At 37.0% G+C, this 26,749-nt stretch overlaps 1 protein-coding gene across 4 annotated transcripts in view; it reads right to left on the reverse strand.

The window, feature by feature from the left end:
• Positions 1-824: 824 nt before the first annotated feature.
• LOC117983563 (protein Wnt-7b-like) overlaps positions 825-26,749 on the reverse strand; it is a 69,532-nt gene continuing 43,607 nt past the window's right edge. For 2 of the 4 annotated variants that reach the window (XM_069500000.1, XM_034970154.2), the window contains exons 3-9: positions 20,662-20,793; positions 19,445-19,542; positions 8,794-8,905; positions 8,145-8,310; positions 3,555-3,754; positions 2,811-2,953; positions 825-2,265 (exon numbers count right to left, since the gene is read on the reverse strand). In XM_069500000.1, the coding sequence (XP_069356101.1) occupies positions 2,114-2,265; positions 2,811-2,953; positions 3,555-3,754; positions 8,145-8,310; positions 8,794-8,905; positions 19,445-19,542; positions 20,662-20,793 (1,003 nt within the window). In that variant the 3' untranslated portion in view covers positions 825-2,113. The remainder of the gene's footprint in view (positions 2,266-2,810; positions 2,954-3,554; positions 3,755-8,144; positions 8,311-8,793; positions 8,906-19,444; positions 19,543-20,661; positions 20,794-26,749) is intronic. The other 2 variants (XM_069500001.1, XM_034970155.2) reach the window with 2 other exon arrangements.

Raw genomic sequence — 26,749 nt, forward strand, 5'->3', positions numbered from 1 at the left:
TTTTTTCCCCATCGAGTGACACTGTTACTAGTTGCAATCTTTGTATCCATTAAAATTCCTGTGATAGTGTAATCAATTATTAATTACACAATTCATTGATTCTTACCCTAGGTATGTTCCGATAAGTATGAGTAAATAAAGTGACTACTACTGACGAAAATATAAAGCTGAAACTGTCTCCAACTTAGACTAGGTACCTACAAATGACAATTTTTTAATTGAACAAGATTCAGTAAGTTAAAACTTTTCTTTGAAACGTGGCTATCGTCTTCTAAGTCTTTGTAAGGGGATTTCCGGATTGCTCCTTTGAGATAACTTTTAATGAGACTGAAGCTTATTTAGCGTTTCAATTATTCGATTTAATAGGTACTTTAAAGGGTAAATATTAAGCATTATAAAGCATATTCGTTTGTGACATATATTTTCATAGTTAATATTACCAGACATCTTATTCCTAAAGCTCTAAGAGGTGGCAGAGGTGACAAAGTAGTAAATACGTTTTTAAACCCACCTTGATTCGATTTTGTTACGTTGATTTTGAAAAACGCATTGTGTTGCTTCGAATCACCTTCAGTATGATATTCCCTCATCCATAGAATAACCATAATAATTATACCTACTCCAAAAAAATGTTATTTATGGAAACTACTCACTTAATACTATTATTAATCAAAATTAGTTCAGCAGTTTTGAATCGTCAAAAAAATTATATAATTAACTATTCCTGATAACAGACTCTACACAATTTTAATTCTAGTAGGTATTTCCGGTTTTAAATTATTAGTTGTTATAGGTCAGAGGTTATTACAATGAAACAAATATTATATGCACGTGAAAAAGTTTATTTAAAATCGTATTGTGATATGAATAAGTTAGGTCTTAGGCTAAAAGGAATGCATACTTATGATATTTTTGTCCACTTAATATAGACGAATGTATAATAATAATTAGGTATAAAGGTACTTAAATTACTATCACTATTGAATGAGTATAGTAATGTTACGTAAAAAGATTATTTAAGTCACCGCCGCAGGTTATTTTAATTAGGTATTTAGTATGGCCTGTGGGCAAAATCTATCGATAAATGTCGCATTACTAAAAAAAGCATTTTTAAATTTAATGTTCGAGTTTAATAATTCTACGTTACGTTACGGCTACGTTTTTTTAATTTTTACAACAAGCTACTCGTCGCTAGTTGGCACACCAAAGAGCAGTGCAAAAAATAGTAATAAAGGTGAAGTTTGTAGCAATTTAAATTAAGTAAAGATGATAAAAGAAACTGCAGGATTAGATAACGCTTCTTTTAACATTTCGATTACGAGCATGATGAAATTACTCATACATAATATTTCAAATATAAAAATTAATATCTAAAATTATACTTTTTAGAAGTGGACATTTTGATAGCTGCTAAACAAATCTTAAATGTATAATTTTAAAGCCGCCGAGTCTTAATTATGTTAAATGCTTGTCTATAGTCATTAAAAATACAAAATACTGGCGATGTATTTACAAAATGTCAAAAATTAAGTAGGTACATTAATAACACTTAACTAACATTATACATGTTTTAACATAGTTATGTAATTAAAATAAACATTTAAGTACAGTAATAATAATAATTATTCACAGATTTTGAAAATCTAATTAAAACACAATAATAGTTGATAACTAATATTAATAAAAACCTTTTCAATTGTAAATCCTCTTCACAGATTTGGAAAAACTCCAGTTCACAGATTTGGAAAATTTTATTGAAACACATTGATTAGTATTGCCTTGTTATCAATTAGTAACAACCTTTTCAAAAATCGTAAAATGATTTAATTAGGTATTATTTAACTTTGTAAAGTCCATTTAAACAAACTGAAGTAATTGAATAAGAATAACACTCAAAAATTATAATTTTGATTTAAATAGAAATGTCAACTTTTTTTTTGTTTAAATAGAAAATCTACATTATAATTTTATTATGTAATGTTTCGATTTCTCCGATATAATTTCTGATTATGGTTTGAATTATTAAAGAACCGTCCAAAAAAATTCTTCGTCATTTTTTTTCGGGCACAATTTTATTTTCTTATTATTTTCGCTACTCGTTGCTAGATGGCGCTCACTTGCAAATATGCAACTCTGTGCGAGTGATGCACTTGTCGCACGACACTCTGCAACACCAATGGAAACGGCAGTTACATTTCGTTTCCTCTTCGGTCCTTACTGTGTTGTAGCCGCGACCACAGCAGAGAGTTTCACAGCCTTCTTCCCCTGGAATGAAAATATCAATTTAAAAAAATAGAATTTTCGTTATTTTTAACATAATTAAATATTAAAAAACACCGCACGAAGCTACTATGACATTAGCACAGAATATGCATTAGTAAGGTGTGACGTCAAAATCCTATATCGCTATCTCTGTCTAATCAGAGATATTTAAATGCTTATAACTTTTTTGTTATTTGATCGATTTAATTAGTTTTTTTCAGTTTACGTCATTATGTTTATCCTAGTTTATAATCTATATATATAAAAGGAAAAGGTGACTGACTGACTGACTGACTGACTGACTGATCTATCAACGCACTGCTCAAACTACTGGACGGATCGTGCTGAAATTTGACATGCAGATAGCTATTAGGACGTAGGCATCCGCTAAGAAAGGATTTTTCAAAATTCAACCTCTAAGGGGGTGAAATAGGGGTTTGAAATTTGTGTAGTCCACGCGGACGAAGTCGCGAGCATAAGCTAGTAATAGCTAAATACTTAATCTAGGACAAAAGTCTTGCGGGGTAAATCCGTCCTGTCTCACTTACCCCTTGAGGTCCTGTTGCAGTGTCGTCCGTGCGTGCCCAGAGAGCCGGTCAGGGGGTCGGGCTCGCAGTACGAGGGCGACGCCTCCAGGAACACCAGCTCCGACTTGCGGGGCTGCCTGCCGATGCCTGCGTTTTGTCTTGACCTGTTGATTTTAATATAATATGTACTTAGTAAAAAATATCTGTTCTCAATTTTTGTATACTATTTAGGTTGAAAGGTGCAAGATTTGGCCTGATTTGTCTTTTCAACGCAGTCGGATGAGAAAACAAATGGTTTTGAATAAAAAGCGACTCTTATTACAACGGAGTAAAGTACAATTCAGTCACACTACAACATAAGTTTCGCCTCTCGCTACCTCGTAAATTCTTATCTCTTTTACACAGAAAATTCAACCTCAAGAGTACGCATATACAAGGTTTTGCATGAAAACAAAATAGTTAAATGTCGGCGGGGGACAGGGGAGAATGCTTTGTTGTGATTGGTGGACTCAAAAGTCACGTAATCAAGACAATGTGCGGAATGAGGGTTTGAAGGGGTGTGGGTGGGCCGGCTTTTATGCTAAGCAGCTGCCTAAGCTTGGCGATCGGGGGTGTCTAGCTATTAGGCGTCTATAGGTGGTGGTCTGTGTGAGATCGACAGCGTCTCGCTTCACGTCTCGGATCACATGACAGCGTCCTAGCACTTGGAGCTCCAAGGGTGGCAATTTTTTTTTATCGCACTACCCTCATCTTACAAGTAAGTACCTTCGTATAACAAGATGTGTCTGCGGCGCATGCGTGGCAGGCGGCGGGTGCGGCGTGACGAGCCTGGCTCGCTGGTACTTGTCCCGCAGCGCCGCGCCGACCGCTCGGAATGGCGGCAGAGCTCGCCAACATGTTCGTAACGCACAGGAACCGGATACGCCATGACATTTGCACTCTCTCCGAACTAAGTCTTTTACCGTCTGTAAAAAATGGTAAAATAATTTTTTAATGCATTTATTGACAGGGAAAAGTGGGAGCTTTAGAAATGAGTTAACCTGGAATTAAGAATAAGTAGTATGGGGTTTAGCAGTTTTATAGACCCTTACTACAGTGTTAAAAAATCAGTGTCCAAACGTCCTTGATATTTGCGAAAGAGCTAGGCATCACTATAACAGGCAGCATTATAGTCATTGATGTACCTAGGACGCATTTGTGGTGTGGCTGTCACCGACTAATAAAAGGGTTGTGTGCAGTTGACGTGGTCCTTCCCACCCACATGTGGTCTGTGTTTCCACCCCATCGATTGCTCTGTGTAAACGTCTCCCTTAGTCTTGGACGGTCGATTGAGTTAATTAATTATCTTTAGACTGTGCCTCTAACTCAAAATACCTACATAATACATATGTAGGTATTTGAGTCTCGTGTGATACTCACGCCAACAATAATAATACGAAAGCAGACTTTTCTTAACTATCATTTAAAATTAAACTTAAAGATAAAATAATAAAAATACTGTTTAGTATCGAGTACAAATGGCAAGGCATTAAAAGCGTATATTAAGTAATTTTATTCAATAAAAAAGAATAATACAGTCAATAGTAAAAGGAAACGGCAGAAATTATTTAAAACTGCCACAATTTGTTATCTGTTAAGAAGATGATCATTGCGTGCGCGGGAACGAGTTAAAAAAAATAAAACCAATATGGCGGTAATTGTACAGAAGCAGAAGCCTACAGTGAGTAATAAAAAGTTAATGTATACCTACATAAGGTAAGCTTACATTTCTGTAAAAGTTTGTGTGAGCTTTCTACTGATAAATAACTACGCGTTCAGTTTATGATACAACCACAGAGTACATTGTACATATAGATACAACCTATAGACTTTTAGTACCCTAGGACCTATATACCTATCTAGTAAGATCTTAGAATAAATGGCAGTCCAGGAGGGAACGCCCCGCACACCCGCACAGCCCCCGCGCTAACCCAATGCGAGCGCGGGTGACGTGCGGGTGTGCGGGGCGCCCCCCGCTTTATACCCCAATTATCATCTAGTCTCGACCTGTCTCGGGTATCTTCCAAAAAAAATCAAAACCCAAAAAACAAACACTTTCGCGTTTATAATAACTAGATGACGTCCCCTACTTCGTTCGTCTATGGAGCGCACTCTGACTTTGCTTAGACTTAAGACAGAGTTAAAACGAGACAGAGCTATATCTCTCACATAAATCTCAGTCTCATTTTAACTCAATCTTAAGTCTGAGCTAAGTCAAAGTGCGCTCTACAGATCTCAGCCTAAATCTTAGCCCTTTACAAAAATTCCGTTAGAACTCTTTGATTTTCTGAGATAAAAAGTAGCCTGTATGGTCTTTCCCCGGGCTGCAAACCATCTTTGAGCCCGTCAAAATCGGGAAACGGATGAGCCGTGAAAAGTTAGTAGACAGACAGACACACTTTCGCATTTATAACATAAGTTAGATAATAAGGATTCAATCTTTTAGCCTGTTTGAGTCTTTAAATTTGCGCTCTCCGATCTTCCATGATGATAAGTGATGATGCAATTTGAGATAAGGTAGGTAATAGCTATCCTACACTTTGGCCTGGGAACCAACTTGCAACCAAAATTGGTTCTAATGGCTACAAATAGGCACCTTGAATTTGAAGCTATACAACATGGGAAGCAAAATCATGATGTTCCTTCGCACCCTGGGGCGATTATGCACCTTCAGAAATACCCTATACTTTTGCACAGTACCGTAATTGGACCCCCGGGTTCTTTCGAGGAAACCTGCAGAAAATGCATGGTAATTTTAACCTATAATATGTTATTTGAGTAGGGGATACGCATCTAAGTGAAATTAACTATATTGAAGAGCAATAAGCACTTACCTGTATTTTCGACTTTTATTTTATTTTATTTTTTATTAGATATGCCAACGATAAATTGTAACAACATTCACAATCATTAAAAACAGGTCACAAACAATTCAAGTAGGTACCTTGTAATACAGCATTACGTAGGTCTGTCTCCGGAGGTTTTATCAAATGGAACCAAAACTTTATAAAATGGAAAATATATCCTTCTTACAAAGCAAATTAAAAGTTAAAGACCAAAACGGATACTTTAAAATAAAACTACGAAAGAATCATTAAATTCGTTTACAAATTACTTAAATATATTAAAAAGTGTAAACTATAAAAATATGAAGACATGAATTTTTTTCTATTGTTTTGAAGTTTTGAGAGGGAATAGAGATTGGCTAACCCGTCCCGCCCCGGCTTCGCTCGGATGAAATTACTAAAAATATTTTCTTTGTTTTCTACATTAAAAAGAAAATTACCTTGCTTTCATGTTTCTAAACCTAGCGGTTTGAGGTATCTTATCCACCATTTTCTCGTTAGATAGGCGATTATTTAAAAAAAAAAAACAATTAAACTTTTACAAGTATTTTTGAATAGTCAGAGGCATTTACCCCATTTACCACTGGTTCGGAATGCCTTTCCTACCGAGAAGTATAAACTATAAAACTATAACTAACTATATAAAAATCATTCGTATTTATGTCTTTAGCTGGCGCTCTGCTAGAGACACTATGATTTGCGCGTGTAATTTCATACGGGGTTCTTATACCATTTACACACATTAAGGATGCATTTGAAGAAATTGCCCTAACATTACGACTGACTGCTACTGCAGAAATTATGCTGAACCCTATTTGCGTATCAATTGCCATTGGAATGGGGTTTGCTACGTTTAAAGCAGAGCCGGCTTTACCTACCCATGGTGTAGGGTATATGTAACGGCGCTCTCTCTATTTAAATTAAATATTTCTGAATTATCGACAAAGTCAAGCTCTTTTATTTTAACAAGCTTCTTAAAAATACTTTTTACTCGTCTATTCCTCGCATCCACGGGGATAAATAAATTAAAATTAAATATATTATGCTGCAAGCTTGCAGGCTATTGAATCCCAACATCACTACCCATTATCACAAAAGGGAAATTGTTAGTTTATTGGTTTGTCCTTCAATCACGCCAGCAACGGATCGGCGTTTAGCATGGCTATGTGTAGTTAAAGATATGGAGAGTGCCACAGGCTACTTTTTTTCTTAGAAAATCAATGAACTCCCACGGGGTTTTTGAAAAATTTATTCCAAGCGAATCCAAAATATATCCAAAATTTATTCATTTATAATTGCACCATTTTCACCCAAATTCCTAATCATTGGTAAAAATATAACTGCAGGGAGCCGCTGGATTCAAGCGGCGCAAGACCTTGGCACCAGTGGAAGTCCCTACAAGAGACCTATGTCCAGCAGTCATGGACGTCTATCGGTTCATGACGATGATGATTCCATTTTGAACGCGCCAACTAAAGGGCGCCAGGGTAGGTATTAATTGCACCCGGGCGTTACAACGACTAGAGCCGACCCTGGTTTTAAGAGATCACTCATCAATATTAAACAGTAATTTGTAAGATTGTAAGATGGTAAGATCTGGAATGTTGATTCAATAAGATGGAATTATGTGCTGACGCTGACGGGCTAAAGTGTTACGTGTAATGAAAATTTCTTCAAGGAAACCGTGTTTTCTTTAATTACTAATATTTTATGGGGAGGATAAATAATACTGGATTTCTAATTTTGTTTTATGGATCTGTTCTCGTATTATCAATTACCTAGATTGGTTTTAGTCTGTTCCAACTCCACCAACTGAACTAGGATATGTGCCTCTTTGAACTATCTAAATAATTTTAAATACATATTAAAAATTGCTGACCGGCAGAAATCGAACCCGCGTCTCCTGGGATCGCGCCCGACGCTTCGACCACTAAGCTACGGCACGCTTGCTGCCAGTGACGAAAATTGTGGTATGTCTTTGAACTATGTTTGAAGGAAGGTTATTCTTTTTAGCAGGACTACAAAAAATTCAACCCATAATACCTAACGACTATGATCTGTTTGTCGGGACCTTTAAACCTTGTGAAATATTCTGTAGTTATTTCCCAAGTTCAGTAAGTAAGAGTCAGATTGGGGTTGGAGGCTCTCATAATCATAGGTCTCCCCCTGTCTATACAGTGTTAGTTATAACTGGTAAGTAGGTACCTACCAACTGATAATTTCAGTAAAAGTAAAAAAAAAACACCCGACCTTCGCTTGAGCTTCATGGTGAATTTATAGTATTGTTTTCAATTCGGATTGCTGCAAATCCATGAAAAAAATCGATAAAGGATTCAGGGGACTCATTAACTGATACCGCCTCGGGGTTCCGACCGCTAGTGTCGTCTTTGATTCAATCGTTGCGTACCTTTAGTAGAAGAAGGTCTTCCACCTCTTCTCTACATGCTCATAATGTGTAGTCAGTAGATACCTCGCTCACCTTCCTGCCGACTCGGTTGTTGTGCAGATTCATCAGACTCCTCGCGTCTGCCTCCATCTCCCTGGAGTCGAGGAACCGCCTCGCGAACCTGGCGCCGTAGGCTGCCTCCCCACACCCGCCCCACTGGAACTGCTCTGATGGACTTGGGGACCGCCGCCTGGTGAACATGTAGGAATATCAACAAATTCACTAAAATTTTAAGAATCCAAAGAGAAGGCTGGTAAATATTGCTCGTGTGTAACACAACTTGCCGTGATGTGACAAAAAAAAGCTGTGATGGTCCAGTGGTTAGGAAGCCCGCCTCCTAATCAGAGGTCGGGGGGGTTGATCCCAGACACCTAGAAAAACATCGTGAGGAAACCTGCATGCCTGACAGTTCTCCATAACGTTGTCAAAGGTGTGTGAAGTCTGTCAATCCGCACTGGGCCAGCGAGATAGACTATGGGCAAAAGCCTTCTCACCCTGAGAGGAGACCCGTGCTCTATAGTGAGCCGTCGATGGGTTGATCATGATGAGACAACACTTCAATGCACGCATAACAGACGGAAACGTTTAAGTACGGAAACCAGTCCAGAGAGAAGAGAAGTGAGAAGAGAAGAGAAAAGAGAAGAGAAGAGAGCAGAGAGACAAAACTTGGTACCTGTTGGAGGTACAGCCGCACGCGGGCAAGTCGCCGCGCGCGCAGGCCGTGCTGAGCGCGTGCGTGACGCCCGCTGATGTTATCGCGTAGGTGAACGCAGCTTCGCGCGTCGCTGTAACAAAATGACACACAGTTACAATTAACCTCGGAACATCACAGATACGAACATAAAAAACGCCTATAGAATTATTGCCTTCTCACACCCGGCTTTACTCAAGGATTTAGTCGACATTAGCCCGACTATTTTTGAACCCTTTCCGAGGTATTTTTCACAGGGCACGGGCGTCGCGGTTGAGACTAAACGCGTGAGTAAAGCCGGGTGTGAGAGATGTATAATGGAAATCACTCACAATAGTTTAAACGCTAAAATTCAAAATGCCTATACAAGATTTTTTGCGTGAATATAGTAGTTAAAGCTCTGGAGAATGACATAGGCTACTTTTGTCCCAGAAAATCAAAGAGTTACCGCGAGATTTTTAATAAACCTAATTCCACGCGGACGAAGTTGCAGGCACCAGCTAGTTGGTAATAAAATAGGTATAGTTCTTGCATTTCACGAAGGCGAGTGGCTCATGCTTGTGTTTAAGTCGTATCGGTAAGTGAGGTACAGTAAATGTGTGCGTTTGCGAGCGCTTGCTCGCGACTGATTGGTCCGACATGCATGCACACTTATCTACGCAATGCCCACGTATACGACGTAACCACAAGTAAAGTTCACTCGCCTTCGTGAATTGCAAGAACTGTAATAAAATGTACCTATAAAAACTCGCTATACGCGCTTAGCAACGAGCAAAAGCTAGTTTATCCACAAAAACCAATTCTTCGCAGGAGATATCGTGAGCGCGATGACTTCTATCCTGTTATTTATTTACCCAACAGCAATCGACCATACATCTTCTAGTATGCTAATGCTGTCGTCGGATGCAATACTAGATATATGTTATTTATCTTTTATATTAAATGTATGGATTTTCTTCGTATTTCGAGATATAGATTGATATATACCTGGCAACACCGACAATGTTGATGATTAGCCGTATCCGGATAAAGGAAAATTATGGGAATTTTCTCACTTCTATAACATGTATAATACCTCACTATACCCATCAGTACCCTTATTATAAACTAGATGATGCCCGCGACTTTATCCGCGTGGACTTAGGTTTTTAAAAATCCCATGGGAACTCTTTTATTTTCCGGGATAAAAAGTAGCTTATGTCCTTCCCCGGGATGCAAGCTATTTCTGTACAAAATTTCGTCAAAATCGTTTGAACGGTTGGGCCGTAAAAGGCTAGCAGACAGACAGACAGACAAACACACTTTCGCATTTATAATATTATAGTATGGATGAGAAAGTGTATTTGTTTGTTGGTTTGTTGTTTTGTCCTGCAATCACGTCGCAACGGTGCAACAGATTGACGTGATTTTTGCATGGACTAGATAAAGACCTGGAGAGTGACATAGGCTACTTTTTATCCCGGAAAATCAAAGAGTTCCCACGGGATTTTTAAAAGACCTAATTCCACGCGAAGTCGCGGGCATTAGCTAGTAATATAATAAATGCGAAAGTGTATTTGTTTGTATTTCAATCACGCCGCAAATGAGCAACGGATGGGCGTGATTTTTGTATTGATAATGGATTTTATAGTTTAAGACCTGGAGACTGACATAGGATAGATTATACCTGAAAATCAAAGAGTTCCCACGGGTTTTTCAAAACCTAAATCCACGCGGACGAAGTCACGGGCAACAGTTATTAATAAAATTCTGATGACTTCACAAACTGACTGACTGAGTGACTGACTAACTGACTGATCTATCAACGTACAGCTCAAACCACTGAACGCGATCGGGCTGAAATTTGGCATACAGATGGCTATGGCGTAGACATCCGCTAAAAAAGGATTTTTGAATATGCAACCTCTTTGGGGAAATAGGGGTTTGAAAATTGTGTAGTCCACGCGGACGAAGTCGCGGGAATAAGCTGGTTTTTTTAAAGAATATTTGCCATGTTAAATGACTAATGTTCCCCTTTCCTCTCCAACTAAGCATCAAGCTTGTGCTAGGAGTAGGTACGACAATAGTGCAACGGGCGGGGTTTGAACCGTTCGACCTTTCGGTTTTCAGTCCACTCCTTTACCGGTTGAGCTGTTGAGGCTCTGTAAGTAGTTTTATTCCAAGCACAAGACGAACCTCCATGAAACTGGAGATTTTCTAATCAGTCATATTGTCGTCTGAACGACAGCTAGTTTATTCGAAGCCTTTCACTAGTGACTAAACAGCCTTATTAAAGTGATATTAATCATTCACCTGTCGAGCGCGGTGGGTGACGGGTGCCTACCTACAATCTACTGGCTAATAACTCAATTAATGTTCGTGACTGTGATAGCGTCTGATATTTAAATTAGGTAGGTAATTATCTAACTCGTAAGTTTGTTTTACTTATAATAACGTATTTTGCTCAGCTTATAGGCATATCAGGTATGCCTAGATGTTACTTAGATGCGGCTTAGTGCCAGTGGGCACCGCGCTCTATCGTTGCTGGTGGTAAATAATTATTGGTGCATGATGGCTTTTCCTCAGGATTGAAAAAGAAAAAAAGTACCTAAAATTACTGTCTGTCTGTCTGTCAGACCGTCCGTCCACCCGTCCGTCCGTCTGTCTGTCGTATCTGTCGTGTCTGTCAAGAAATCTATATTTCCCGTTGACCTAGATTCATAAAATTTGGCAGGTAGGTATGTAGGTCTTATAGCACAAGTAAAGGAAAAAATCCGAAAACCGTGAATTTGTGGTTACATCACAAAAAATAATTAAATATATACAAATAATTAGTATTTTTAACTTTTAAAGTAAGATTACTATACCAAGTGGAGCATCATAATGAAAGCGATTTTTACCTGTACATTCTAAAACAGATTTTTTATTTATTTTAAGGCATAATAGTTTTTGATTTATCGTGCAAAATGTCGATAAAATACGTAGTAAGTACCGTATGTAGTACGGAACCCTCAGTGGAAAAAACAGTTTCTAAAAAGCGTTATTTTAAGTTGAAATAGTCCTGATACAAATTACAGTTACAGTCAATTAATCTTATTGGTCTCCTGAACACATCTCCGCTTTGGTAAATACCGGCCCTTAGATAAAGTGCCAGCCAAATAACAATGGCGACGATCGAGATCTAAATCACGAGTTTCGTAATACAGAAGCCGTAGTTAGCCTCATGCAATTGATATAAATCTTAACTTTGTCACGGTGCAGACAGACTAATAACTCAATTAGTGCTCGTGCCTTCGATTACGTCTAATATTCTAATTATCTGATTCAAATACAGTCGTATACGGAGCGGTGCTGTCTTATTAGCTAATTTCTTGAATTAGGACTTGATTTACGAGACGAGGATCACAATGGTTATTAGGATAAGGCCTGATTTAGGTCCGATTTTGTCAATATACAGAGTGTAATTAAAAGGCTAGCAAAAACGAAGACATGTGATAGTACTGATGAATTACTGATAAGAAACCTCAATAAAACACGTAAAAAATATTTAAAAATCTGCCTTTTTTTTTTAATTCGCAATGTTTTGCAAATAAAACATCTGACTGATGCTAGAGGTCAACGATTGTTGCGTAGATAGGTGCCACAGAGTCAAGCTGCATCAATGGCATGCAGCTCATAGAGGCATAAACGCACTGCTTACCCTCATTGTAATAAACCAATGCTTATTTTTCATTTTACCTGCCGTAAAATAAGTTCATACCTAAATGCATACCCTGGCCTGAACTCCTGTGCACGCCACTGATCTTAGGCACCTAGTTTTGCACGCTATACATTGCGGGTTTGAAAAATACTAAATCAATTTAATCAATCAATAATAAATCAATATAAGGCAAATGATTATTGTTATTGGATTGTATTGATTGTTATTTTGCTGGCGTTCTAATTAGGTACACCCTGTTTTTTGTATCGTCATCCTTAGGTCCAAATTAAATTGATTAAGACGACCTAAGGGCGCCCTAAGAGATGACTTCAAACCTAAAATGCTAATGCTTTTCAAAGTTAAAGTAAAAATACTTTATTCGAAATTAGTAGACTTAAGTATTCTACGAAATTCTACACATCGAAGTTAGTTGGTTATAGCATTTTAAAGAAAACATACATCCACAAAAAGCTATTACTCGTTCATTAGATGTCATTAAACGATATATTTGTTAATAATTTAAGAACGCATTAGTAAAGTCTTGCACATAAATTTTATACGCCCACCCATAAAAGTAAAAATTTATGTTCATTACAAAATGATTAACAAATAACTTTTATAATTTATTATGCATTAGAAAATCGAAAATAACTTCATAACTACTACAAAATAAATTACGTGTAAAATTTATTGGTAAATGTAAATAGTAAAAAGTCAAATATTTCATTCACTGAATAAACTTATTAACATAAAAGTATATCTCACTTTTCAACGATTTCAAACTTAAAAGTATCAATTAATTTACCTTCAAAACAATCTGTCATCATAAAATAATTTAATGAAAACAAAATGGCGACTATTCAATAGTGTTCAAAAGCCAATTTGAATGCATTTGAACTTTTCTGTCAATTAACATCTCAATGAATAAAATAAATAAACTTGACATGACGGCCTATGGGTCCACGATTATACCAAAGTCGTGTCGTAGCCTTTTTGTTCACGATTGTAGAGTCGTGAGCAAAAGTTGATTTTAATGTAAACAATGATATTCGATCTTTGTCTTAATAACATCAATATTATATGTAAATAAGTTATGCAAAATAGGTTTGCGAATCAGTACCCTTATTATAAAAGCGAAAGTGTGTTTGTTTGTTGGTTTGTTGGTTTGTCCTTCAATCACGTCGCAGCGGTGCAACGGATTGACGTGATTTTTTGGATGAGTATCGATAAAGACTTGGAGAGTGACATAGGCTACTTTTTATCCCGGAAAATCGAAGAGTTCCCACGGGATTTTTTTAAAAAACCTAATTCCACGCGGATCAGTCGCGGGCATCAGCTAGTACTTCAATCAATCAATATCAATACTTATAATAAAACTGTTACAGGTCAAATTCTGTACATCATCAATACTTATAATAAAACTGTAATACTTATAATAAAACTGTAACAGGTCAAATTCTGTACATTGAAGATATTTTGAAATTTTTTTTTCGAGGGCACTCTATAATCGATACCGAACACAAAACTGTAATTTTTTTCATTTTTGTCTGTCTGTCTGTCTATCTGTCTGTCTGTCTGTATCACGGCCGCGCATCACGCTGAAACTACTGAATGGATTCCAATGAAACTTGGTACGATTTGAGGTCATACTATGAGGAAGAATATAGGATACTTTTTATCCCGAAATTCAGCATGGTTCCCGTAGGAGAGGGGATGAAAGTTAAAATGTATACTGAGTTGTAATTCATTAACGCGTAGTCCGATTTCATTCATTCTTTTTTTGTTAGAAAGGGGATATTTTAAAGATTGTTCCGTAAATAATTCAAGGTCATCGGTTTTTAACCGACTGTCAAAAAGAAGGTGGTTCTTTTTTCTACATCGATTTTTTCGAGGTTTCTGGACCGATTTGCAAATTTTTTTTTAAATCAACAAAAAAAGTTTACGTCGTGGTCACATAAAAAATTCTGGATTCCGCTTCTTAATCCTGATGCTGCAGGGTTACTGCCCGCCTGGGTTATCAAGATTCAGGAAGTGTTCATAGTGAATTCATATTGTAGGTACCAAGCATCGACAACAATCCCGAAAAATCAAAGAGTTCCTGCGGGATTTTAAAAAACGTAAATCCACGCGGACGAAGTCGCAGGAATCAGCTAGTCTATAATAAAATAAGAAAATGCTTCCCCGTGTTTTATAAAAGAAGTCGACATGTTAGCTCGGAACCTAAATTAATTACAGATATTCAAGCTTCCAGAAAAGTACTTTTATTTCATAAGTCGTAACAGTTTTATTAAGAGGTAAGTCGTCCGATATGCTGACTTTAACTATAGAGTACTCTATCAGACATGGCAAATATCTATCACATCAAGTCATTATCGGGACAAGAAAAAGTATTTGAATTTTTTGTGGCAACAAAATCTTTGGGAGCCTGGAGTTATGAAGTTGTGGGTGATATGTTGAAAGTAAATAAAGGAATTGGGCCTTCATGATCTCTTTCCGGTCATGCTGAATTGCTGTTCCACTGTGAGAGGGAAGGAATAGAGAGTGCAGTGTTGTGGAATAGAGTGTTTTTGCGCACGTACATAAGGACTAACACAGGATCTCTTGCATAGTTGATTAATCGTAAAGCTCGGAAGGAACAATTTTTTATTAGAAATCCCTCAATCAAGGAAACCTTCGTAGCTCTAGTTTTAAGTTTACGTACGTACCAATTAATTATCACCATTACGACAATTTATTTGTGAAATTCAACAATTTTTAAACAAAAAGAGTACAGTAGTAGCCATCGCTACCCATATTATAAATGCAAAAGTGTATTTGCTTGTTGGTTTGTCCTTCAATCACGCTGCATTGGAGCAGCGGATTCGCGTGATTTTTTGCAAGGATATACATAGTTAAAGACCTTTTTATCTCGGAAAATTAAAGAGTACACACGGGATTTTGAAAATATTTAAAAGGACGAAGCGGCAGGCATCAGATAATTTTGAATGCTTTGACTTTGAATCGTGAGATTTAAATATTCCAAAAGCAAAGTCGCGCCATATAAAAGCTGTACGCAGTGCACTAAACAAACACAAGTCAATTAGTCGTGTCGTATAAATCACCGCTGTCAATGTGGGTGTGATACCACGACGTATATTTGCTTTCGATGGGTTGGATTTGAGGTCTATTTCCTTTTTTCCCCCTTGATTAACTATTTGTACAACTAGTGTATGGGAAGCTTTGTGAATAGGCATGTGGATAATAATAATAAATAATAATAATAAATCGTTTATTTCTCAAAAGTATTGGTACAAGTACATATAAGTATTAATTACAATTACAGATTACAAGTGGTGATAATAATATGTAACTATGTATTGTATGGTTTTAGGTAGGTACTATACTAGTTTGTTACTATTTAACTTTCCTGAATTAACTACCCGCAGTCTATTCAAAATAACTTGTTCTTTTTGACAGGTATTGAAATATAGTCAGAATGAACTAGAAAAGGAAACTCGGTTTTGATCCTGAATCGACATCTGTCAAATATTATTAGGCGTCGTCCTAATACAACGCGATTACGCGCTCATCGCGCGCGTAAGCGATGCGACAGTCGCGTGCTTGCGTCGAATAGAACGAGAATACGCGATCATCGTTATTAAAACACCTATTAAAGATGTATGTTTGATCGCGCGTTCGTACTAGTAAAACTTGCGCAAACTTGCCATGATCGCGTAATCGCATTGTATTAAGATTTAGGACAACGCCTTAAGTTAGCTAGAGCCTAGGGGCGACGTGAAATCAAAGATACTTAGTCGTTTTATAGCGTCAAATGTAGGTAACATTTGACGCCTGCCAAAGTATCTGTTTTGTTACAAGTTTCCTCGTGAACTGTGGTATATTGTCATAATTATCGTTTACGAAAAGTGCTGAAATCCTTTGTAGGGTCGTTGTACCTATACGCTTTTATGACATGATTCCTGATTGGCACTCGCAATTGTGGAGTCTTGGATTTTAGGTTGCAAATTTAGTTTTATAGAGATTTATTTAATTATAATGAATTCAAGTCGGAGCAATAAAAATGTAATAGATTATTACAGAGTTGACCTTTGTATGTCCTTAATTAATTGCTTATATCCGATGACTAATTGTATTAACTCGATGATGCTATAATTAAATTTTCTAAGAATATTTTTATTGCCTGTGTGTCTGTCTATCTTGGTAATTATTATTATTTTAAATACCTAAGTGTCTTACAATATCCTATCTTCATAGGTAGATAGAAGGTAAAGTTTTCCTATCAAAGGGTAAATATTTCCCACACTCCCTTTTTTATTTTCTGATATTATTATTTCATTGGTAGTTACAAGTGGTAATCTAGTTGTAAGTAAATTACACTTTCTAAACAAAATTAACAGGCTTAGGACAAAATCTTAATGTACCCTAGTTACCCCGTAAAAAACTGTAGCACCATTTGATCGGACTACTTTTGTTAACAAGTTAGGTGTAGTTTGATTTAGAGATTTATGTAGATACTTCTTTATTTTTGTCTGAAAGTCTAAATACATAAACCTAAATCCACGTGGACGAAGTCGCGGGTATCAGCTAGTTCATTGTAATAATTATTTATCAGCAATTTATCTTGAAAGCAGTCATTAAGTAGTGTTATATTGGTATGCTAAAACATTTTTTGTCTAGAAGATGAAAGATCTAGGAAAAAATTTATCGCGTAAGCTGATCTATTTGCATATTACCTAGAAAGACCAATAACCTGCACTTCGTCGAGATTAAAACCTGCTACCGATTATTCACAGGGTGTTCTTTATTCAAAGAATGTTTTAAAGATGATTTTTGTTTTACTTAAATAATATCTAAGTAGTATCTTTGTCTGTCATGTCTCAAAAATACTCTAAGTTGGAATCTTAAAAGTCAGTCAAGTGCGAGTTCGACTTGCGCACGAAGGGTTCTATATCATCGTACAAGAAATAACCGGAACCCTCGTAGCTTTAGTTTTAAGTTTGCGTAATAATTATCACCACTATATCTTACAAATCTAACATCAGACCATCAAAAAGAGTAATTTATTACCTATTTTAAATAAATCATTTGACTTTGACTTTGACTTTGATACCATTTTTAATTGGATTGGATTGTTATAAAATATGATATAGAAGTAGTACCTACTATTAATAAAATAATGGAAATATCCAGAAATTGAACTTCAAAATTCTAGATACTCGTGTGGGTGTGCGGGGTGTGCCCCCGCCTCCGACCCCGGTTGCCATCTCGACCTGTCGCGAACTATTTATCTATTCAACTTAAACTTCAAACTTTGAATATAAAATAAAAAATAATAAATATAAAAACTCTGTGTAAGTTCGATTTTTTGCTATTTCCAATTTAAAAACACATTACAGGAGCATGAATAGAAAAAGTTGAAATTTCAAACAAAGCTTGTTGGATTTTGATAGGATAAATAAATAAATAGGTATTTTACTGTAATAATAGTTCTTACTATAATAAATACTAACAAACTGACTGCAAGACATTGTGTTTATTGTGATGGACTAGCATAAAAATTTTAAATCACCCTTTAATACACAGTCGTAGATCAGTATATTATCAGAACCATATTATTTCTCGATCACGATTTAGTGGGAGGCAATGCGCACGATTGGTTGGTATTTAGTATTTTTATTGTTTTGAACCATCATTTTGTTACAGCTTATTGCACAGCTTATTATACTGTTCTTACGCAGATTAAGAAAAAGTGATAGAAGGCAAAATATGAAGCCAGCCTTGAGGAGCCAATTTCTTCAACAAGATACAGATCACGGCCACGGGATATACATAGAGTCAGGTGTATAATGTGTTGTGTCAAAGCGCCTTGGAGAGGAATTTTAGCATCCACTATCTACTAATATTATAAATGTGAAAGTGTGGATGTTTGGATGTTTGTTACTCAATCACGCAAAAACGGCTGAACGGATTTCGATGAAATTTGGAATGGAGATAGATTATACTCTGGATTAACAAATAGGCTACTTTTTATCTCGGAAAATCAAGGAGTTCCCGCGGGATTTTGAAAAATGAATATCCACGCGGACGAAAACGCGGGCATCAGCTAGTTAGAACATAAATAATTTAAGCATACTATGACACATACATACATTTTTGCAAACGTTAACATTGTGTATACCTACCTACATACCTACTTACTCGTATACATTGGTTTTTGGTGTAAATTGTGATGTCATTATATTAGCTTCACTCTATTGGATACTTTTGTTATCCGTCTATTTTTTCGTTTTAATCTGAGCTTTTACTATGATGTTCTGAGTTTTAACGGCCGTACAATCAATTATCGGATTGCCTACTGCGATATGCTCGTAAAAGTGTAATCGATTGAACCTTGGAGTTTTGACCAGTGACTACCCACGAAGCGAAGCTAATGTGCTTATAACTTTTAAACTATTCATGCTATTGATTGTGTAGTATATTTACGATTTGTTTAATTTTTTGTAGAACTTGGGCTTAGTATCTATCTATTCTAACTAATAAAACTAATGTAGCTATAACATAACTCTATCTATCGATTTTCAGATAACTAATGGCGATGAAAATGAGAAAAATGTAGCGGACATATTATTATAATTGCTTTGACAGGCACTACCTATTGGTTTTTTGGTTTGTCATTCAATCACACCGCAACGGAGCAACAGATTGCTGTATTTTTTGCATGGATTTATTTATTTATTTATTCAGATATAAATTAGCCCATGCAATCTCACATGGTGGTAAGTGATGACGCAGTCCAAGTTGGAAGCGGGCTAACCTGGAAGGGGTTTGGCAGTTTTTATCAAATCCATGCCGCTTTAAGTAGTTAAAAACCTGGGGAGTGGCGTAGGCTATTTTATATCGAGCAAAATTGAAGATTTCGCAAGGAATTACTTATTAACTACTATTGAAACTTACCCAAAGGCATGACATGTCCGAAGTCATTCCCGTCACCGATGCCTGTGCAGTTCCACCTGTAGCCACCGAGCTGTGACCGACACTCTGTGTACGCCATCCTGAACAAAGTCATATTTCAATCAATCAGCCTGTTTGCGTCCACTGCTGGACATAGGCCTTCCCAAGAGCACGCCACCACACACGATCCGCTATCTTCTTAAGGTCGTCAGTCCAGCGGGTTGGAGGTCGTCCCACACTGCGCTTACTGATACGCAGTCTCCACTCCAGAACACGTCTGCCCCAGCGGCCGTCGGTTCTGCGGCAGACGTGGCCTGCCCACTGCCACTGCAGCTGGCTAATTCGTTGGGCTATGTCGGTCACTCTGGTTCTCCTACGGATTTCCTCGTTACAGATTTTGTCCCTCAGAGAGATACCCAACATAGCCCGCTCCATAGCCCGCTGAGCGACTTTGAACTTGTGGACAAGGCCAACTGTGTCCACGTTTAATTCAAGTCATATTTAATTACTACCTATTTTTACCACATTAATCAAAATAACAATAATACATTTTTGTCCATGATTCCTGCCGCTAGTTCACAATGTGTGTAAAAATTAACTGCAGTCTAATCGAAAGCCCAAATACATACAAATATAACATAACAATTATCTGTCTGTGTTTTGTCTTTCTGTAAAAATGTTTCAAAGTTACACCGACTCAAAAACTTGTATGATCTTTTAGCCCGTGTAACTTCAGTTACCTACTGGTAGTAGGATTGGTAGTATCAGGTCCATCCATACTAATATTGTAAATGCGAAAGTGTGTCTGTCTGTCTATCTGTCTGCTAGCTTTTCACGGTCCATCCGTTCAACCGATTTTGATGAAATTTGGTACAGAGATAGCTTGCATCCTAGGAAAGGACATAGGCTACTTTTTATCCCGGAAAATCAAAGAGTTCCCACGGGGTTTAAAAAACCTAAATCCAAGCGGACGAAGTCACTGGCATCCTCTAGAATAATATTAACCAACTAGAGTCTAGTTGGTTAATATTATTCAAATGAGAATCAAACTAGGTTTGTATGGAAAGCGCCGGGGAGCGCGCTATGGTTTCTTCTCTTAAGAGTAACTCTTTGAACTTTCACTTCTCTCCTCATAGATAGTAGCTCCACCCAGAAGGCAAGCTTACCACACAGCAGGATTTTGCTATTGGCTAAGAAAAAAATGATAATGCTCTAGGTACCTTAGTCCGTCGCCCACAGCAGCAATGGCAGCTGGCGACGCGCGACACATGGCGCGCTGTTTGTCTGTGAGGCCGGCGACACGGGCGCAGACCAAATGAGCGCCCAGGGACACCCCCCCCGATACACTGTTCCTGAAATAAATAAATATCTATTAGATTTAAAATAAAAATTGCAAATCGGCCCAGAAACCTCGAAAAAATCGGTGTACATAGATACATAAAAAACTGGCCGAATTGAGAACCACCTACTTTTGGGAAGTCGGTTAAAAGGAAGTGAAAAGTTTGTATTCAAAATCCAAATAGAATTTCGCAAAATGCTTTCGAATCGTCAAGTGAATCTACAGTTTTTTCAGAATGCTCTGAAGACCCTTCAGAGCATTCTGTGTTAGACTGGCTTTTATGAATACTAGCTATCTATTGGTGAAAACCGCATTAAAATCCGTTGCGTAGTTTAAAAGATCTACGCGTTCATACATACAAACATACAGACCCGGGAAGCGACTTTATTTTATACTAGCGACCCGCCCCGGCTTCGCATGGGGGCAATGTAGATATACTAATGTGGTGCCATTAAGGTGTCATTGCCTCGGAAGCTCTCAAAATCAAGATTTTTTTTCCGACCTAATTCACATTATTTCGATTTCTCTAAGGATCTCTAATTTTTTGAAAATTAAACTATAGCTATAAAACTTCCTCTTGAATCACTCTATCTATTGGTGAAAACTGCGGTAAAATCCGTTGCGTAGTTTAAAAGATCTACGCGTTCATACATATAGACAGCGGGAAGCGACTTTATTTTATACTATGTAGAGACTATGTAGATACATAATGTAGCTACCTACCAGTACCAGGGTACGGCCAAGTTGGGGATACGCTCAAATCTAAATTAACGCACTTCTAAACAGTAGTTAATTTATTTGTTCTAAACATCACCCGAAATTCGTCATTACCGTTAACGTAAATGGCTCCGTGAGCCGAATGCGCAGCAGAGCGGACAATTATACCGTAGTTCCCAAAACAAATGGATTGATGCACTCATTTGCCAGTCATTGAACACAAATGGCATGACACAATTTGCTTTGACAAACAGCCATTCGGTTGGCCGCTAAATTTTGAAATAACAATACTAACGGCCTGTTTATACATCGACGAATCATTTCAGGACTGTGATTTAATTTAATACGAATTATTCTTATTTTCTGGATTGAGATCAAAGAAATGAAGAGATTCGTGGAAGAACTTGCAAATTAATCGATCAACGGGTTGCGAAAATGAAGTGGCGCATAGTTCGAAAAATCGATAGACTTTGAGGTCCCAATGTGCTCTCTAAAACAGATTTTAATTTCTTTTTATGGATAATAGTTTTTGATTTATCGTGCAAAATGCCGAAAAAAATACGACTGTAGTACGGAACCCATGGTGCGCGAGTCTGACTCGCACTTGGCGAGTTTTTTTTTCAGTGTAGGTAACCACTTAAATAAAAATATAAATCGTTAGTAATAAGGACGAATTATTTTGTCATCGTGACGGATGTTGGTTTGGTTACGTTAATGAATGACTATTTTGTTTTGCTTTTTGTTATTTAACTTTCAACCTTTCAATTAAATTTGGTTTATATTTGGCTAATTTAATGAAGAATAATGAGATCTAACTTTTCGAGTAAAATCTGTACCACCTATTTTTAGGCGCGCAAGCGCGGGTGACTTGCAGGTGCGGGGCGTCATCCCGCCTTATACCCGAATTGGCATCTCAACCTGTCGCGTTCTATACGACGAAAGTTGTAAAACTATAAAAAATTAATTTAAATAAATGTAGAAACTAGAAATGTCATTTGCATGTGATATGTCTATTGCATTACAGTGTGTAGGTGTTGTGTGAATTGCCTGTCGGTCTGTCACGGCTCTCCGTTAATTGGTACATGTCATTACCGTCAACGTATTAATGAGACGGCGGCTTACACTACCATTGTTGTTTGACACGCGAAAATAGCACCTTCCGTATTGCCACAAAGAATATATTTCCTTACTATTTAATTGGTTACTTCGACAAAGTATTTCGACCTTTAAGTCCTTCAGAATAGGATTCAGAATTGTTTAGCATCCTATACTAAGTATTTGTGGTGATAATGCCACCTGTTGCTCTATGCGCGCAATTTTGGCACTAATTTCTTTTGAGTGATAGTTCAAAATAGCTCGAGATTTTGTGATTACGGCTTAGTGACATTTTAGGCTTTCCAGACAATGAGGTCGTGTTTGCCCATGTTAGTGTCTGTCAGTCAGTTAGTGCCCGAATTCAGTTGATTTGAACTATAAACACTGACTGAGTCGTGTTGCTGAGAATTTATTGCCATCACAGCAAGTGCAGAAACGCGGCAGAAAATATTGTAGGTACCTACGTGATGTGAAAAGTAAAGTAATGTGATTTCCTCATGGGTGAAGTTATAGACTTGAAGAGTGACATAGGCTGCTTTTTATCCCGGAAAATTCAAGAGTTCCCACGGGATTTTCAAAAACCGAAATCCATGCGGGTGAAGCTGCGGGCATCAGCTAGTATATATTATTATAAACGCGAAAGTGTGTTTGTTTGTTGGTTTGTTCTTCAATCACGTCGCGACAGAGCACCGGATCGACGTGACTTCGTGACACGTGTGTCCGTATTTGTATCTAACACTGTCCACCCAATTATGAGTCAGGAAACATAATTTCTCTGTATCGTTACAGCAAAATTCAATATAGCAAACCGGTGTTACCCACTCAGCCTTGTCTGTCTGTGCAGTTAATAATTGTGTGAATTGTGGTCCAGATAACTTGCACCATCAAATTACACGCCTAAGAGTAGACTGGAGTTATTCAAGAGGTGGATCAACAAATTCCTGAAAGGCCGGAAACGCATTGACGGTTATTAATTTTAACGTCAATTCAAAGCTAAAGCTATGAGGGAGCAATTGAATAACTCATTCTCAGAATCACATCAAACTCAAAAATGTAGTAGGTAGGGGTATTGAAAAATCTGTCCCAGAATTATTACCAAAATCTATAGGTATAATATATCTAAATATATAAAAGGAAAAGGTGACTGACTGACTGATCTATCAACGCACAGCTCAAACTACTGGACGGATTGGGCTGACATTTGGCATGCAGATTTTAGCTTATTAGCTATTATGACGTAGGCATCCGCTAGGAAATAATATTTTTCGAGGTGATTAGATTAACTCTTCGCCTATAGCTCGATAGCACCTTCATATATTTTCGGACCCAGTGGTCCAATACTTCGAAAGAAGGAGACATTACGTATGTCTCCTTCCTTGCAAGGGAATCCTGTGTTGCTTTACGACATACTGATAAACGGGATAAATATTATTATTGTGATGTTTTATTAGTGGCGGATGTAATTTTCTATGTCGTAATTTGTAAATATCTAATTTAATAAAACCAATATTAATTTACGGTTTGTAGATTTATGTTGAGCAACCTATATTTATGGTAATTATAATTGTAAGGCTAATCGATATATAATTATAATCGTATAAGCTACCTATATAGGTAGGTGTCGTATATACGACATTGTTAAAAGCTAGTTTCTTATTGATAAAAATAATTCAAGATTAATAAAATATAGTCACACTAATATTACAAAGGCGAAAGTTATCATGTGTGTGTGTGTGTGTGTGTGTATGCGTGTGTGTGTGTTTGTTACTCCTTCACGCAAAAACTACTGGACGGATTTGGCTGAAATTTGGAATGAAGATAGATTATACCCTTAGGCATAGATTCACACATAGGCTACTTTTTATCCCGGAAAATCAAAGAGTTCCCGCGGGATTTTGTAAAAAGTAAATCCACGCGGACGAAGTCGCGGGCATCAGCTAGTCATTAATAAAGTATAGTTTGGGATGACCTCTGAAAAATTAGAGTTAGATACACCTACTTAATAAGACGTAATAATGTAATGCATAATAAGTAATGTAAAAAAAAAGATAGTTAAGATGGATAATTACTTTTAAAAAAAATGGTACTGATAATGGAAATAAAAGAGGGAAAAACAAAAAACAAAAAAGTAACAAAAAAAATATGTAAAAAAATTTGGAGGTAGGCTTATTAATTAATTAATTAAAATAAAATATAGTCCACACCCGCACAGCCCCCACGCTAACCCGAACGTTCAAAGAATCAAGTTTTGGCCTCAGAAACTACAAATTTGTTTATTTATTTTTTACTTATATTATAATATTATAAAAATTAAAGATATTTATTAGTGAATTACACCGAGCCAAAACACGATTGGCACAATTTGGCTCGATACAAAAAATCGCGAAGTTTCCCCATAATACGCATTTTTTACACGACCATTAGGAGAAAAACCAGCTTTATTCAATTGATATAAAACCAATTTCAATAAAATTTCGAATTTACGTTCAAAGTTTAATACAATAAACGTGAAGGTTGTTTAATACAACCTTTGTCTCCTCTCAAAATGTGAAGGGCTCAGGCCATAGTCCACCATGCTGGTCTGGTCACTCCGGACCCTTCGAATAGGAGGAAGTCTTCGGGAGAAGTATTAATTTTTTGAAAGCTGATTACATTATTATTTTTAACATTTCCCATTACATTTCAATTTCATACGATTGAAACCAGCTGTCCTTCTCGCCGTTTGAGGCTTTATTTAATTAAAATGCCTAATCTATATATAGCTCTGATTTCCATTTATAATTACAAATTTCTATTATATAACTTAGAAGTTAATAAAAATTAGAGATGGATCATTTTATAGGTAGCATCAGAAAAATCATCTGAAAACACTTTTCATATGTAACACTTGCTATACCTTACTTAAAGTAGCCTGTGAAAAATCACGAAGCAAAATCTAACAAAGCTTGAAAATTATATTTGATTTGACTAGTTGATGGCCGCGACTTTGTCCGCGTGGATTTAAGTTATTAAAATCCCATGAGAACTCTTTGATTTTCCGGGATAAAAAGTATAGCCTATGCCACTCCTCAGGTCTTTAATATATCTACCCTTGCAAAAACTTACGTCGCTTCGAACCTACAAACCAATAAACCAACAAACAAACACACTTTCGCATTTGTAACATGGGTAGTGATTCCACTTTATTGTTTAAATAAATTCATCGGGTCACTGGCCCGATCCAAGTCGCTAAAGAGCCCGCAAATGAGAACACTCGTATCGAAAAACATTTAAATTACACGTAGATATTAACTAGTAAACAATGACTTGCATACCTAAATTCCTATGTAAAAACTATTGTTATTTTTGCTTGTGAAATAGCTGTGATGTAAAATAATAATTTCATCAAATAGTAGCAGTAATGTCCGTCGCTAATACAAAATACAGCACAAATAAATCACGAATTAATTGGCGCGCGCAGCCCGCGTGGGCTCCCCGTCCACGGAACTTATCTCTGAAACGTATATTTCAATTTGCTTGCCTAAATTACGACAAATAGAAATATTTATTGGCACAACGTTCTATTATTTTAATAATCTCCGTGCTGCACTGGTAAAAGTTTGGACGTTTTCAAGATATCACTAAAATCGCGCGAATAGCTATTTGGAAGATATGTGATCTTTTAGTAATTTATATTTATTTTCGATCTCACCTGGTGTGGTTAGTGATGAAGCATTTTAAGAAGGAAGGACATAGGCTACTTTTGCCCCGGAAAATCAAAGAGTTCCCATGGGATTTTTACAAACCAAAATCCACGCGGACGAAGTCGCGGTCATCATTTAGTTAATTATAGATGACTTGGGTAATAATTTTATCACCTCCCAAAAATATTATTGCTAAAAGAGCCTCAATAGCTCAACCGGTAAAGGAGTGGACTGAAAACCGAAAGGTCGACGGTTCAAACCCCGCCCGTTGCACTATTGTCGTACCTACTCCTAGCACAAGCTTGACGCTTAGTTGGAGAGGAAAGGGGAATATTAGTGATTTAACATGGCTAATATTCTTTTTTAAAAAAAAAATTAGGTAGGTAGATTGCACGCCTCCACACTCTATTCCGCTTCATTTTAGTGAACAGACACCCTTACAGCCGCACTCTGAGTCGCTTAATCGTTACTTAA

Source organism: Maniola hyperantus, chromosome 7, assembly GCF_902806685.2.
Source record: "Maniola hyperantus chromosome 7, iAphHyp1.2, whole genome shotgun sequence".
Classification (NCBI taxonomy): domain Eukaryota; kingdom Metazoa; phylum Arthropoda; class Insecta; order Lepidoptera; family Nymphalidae; genus Maniola; species Maniola hyperantus.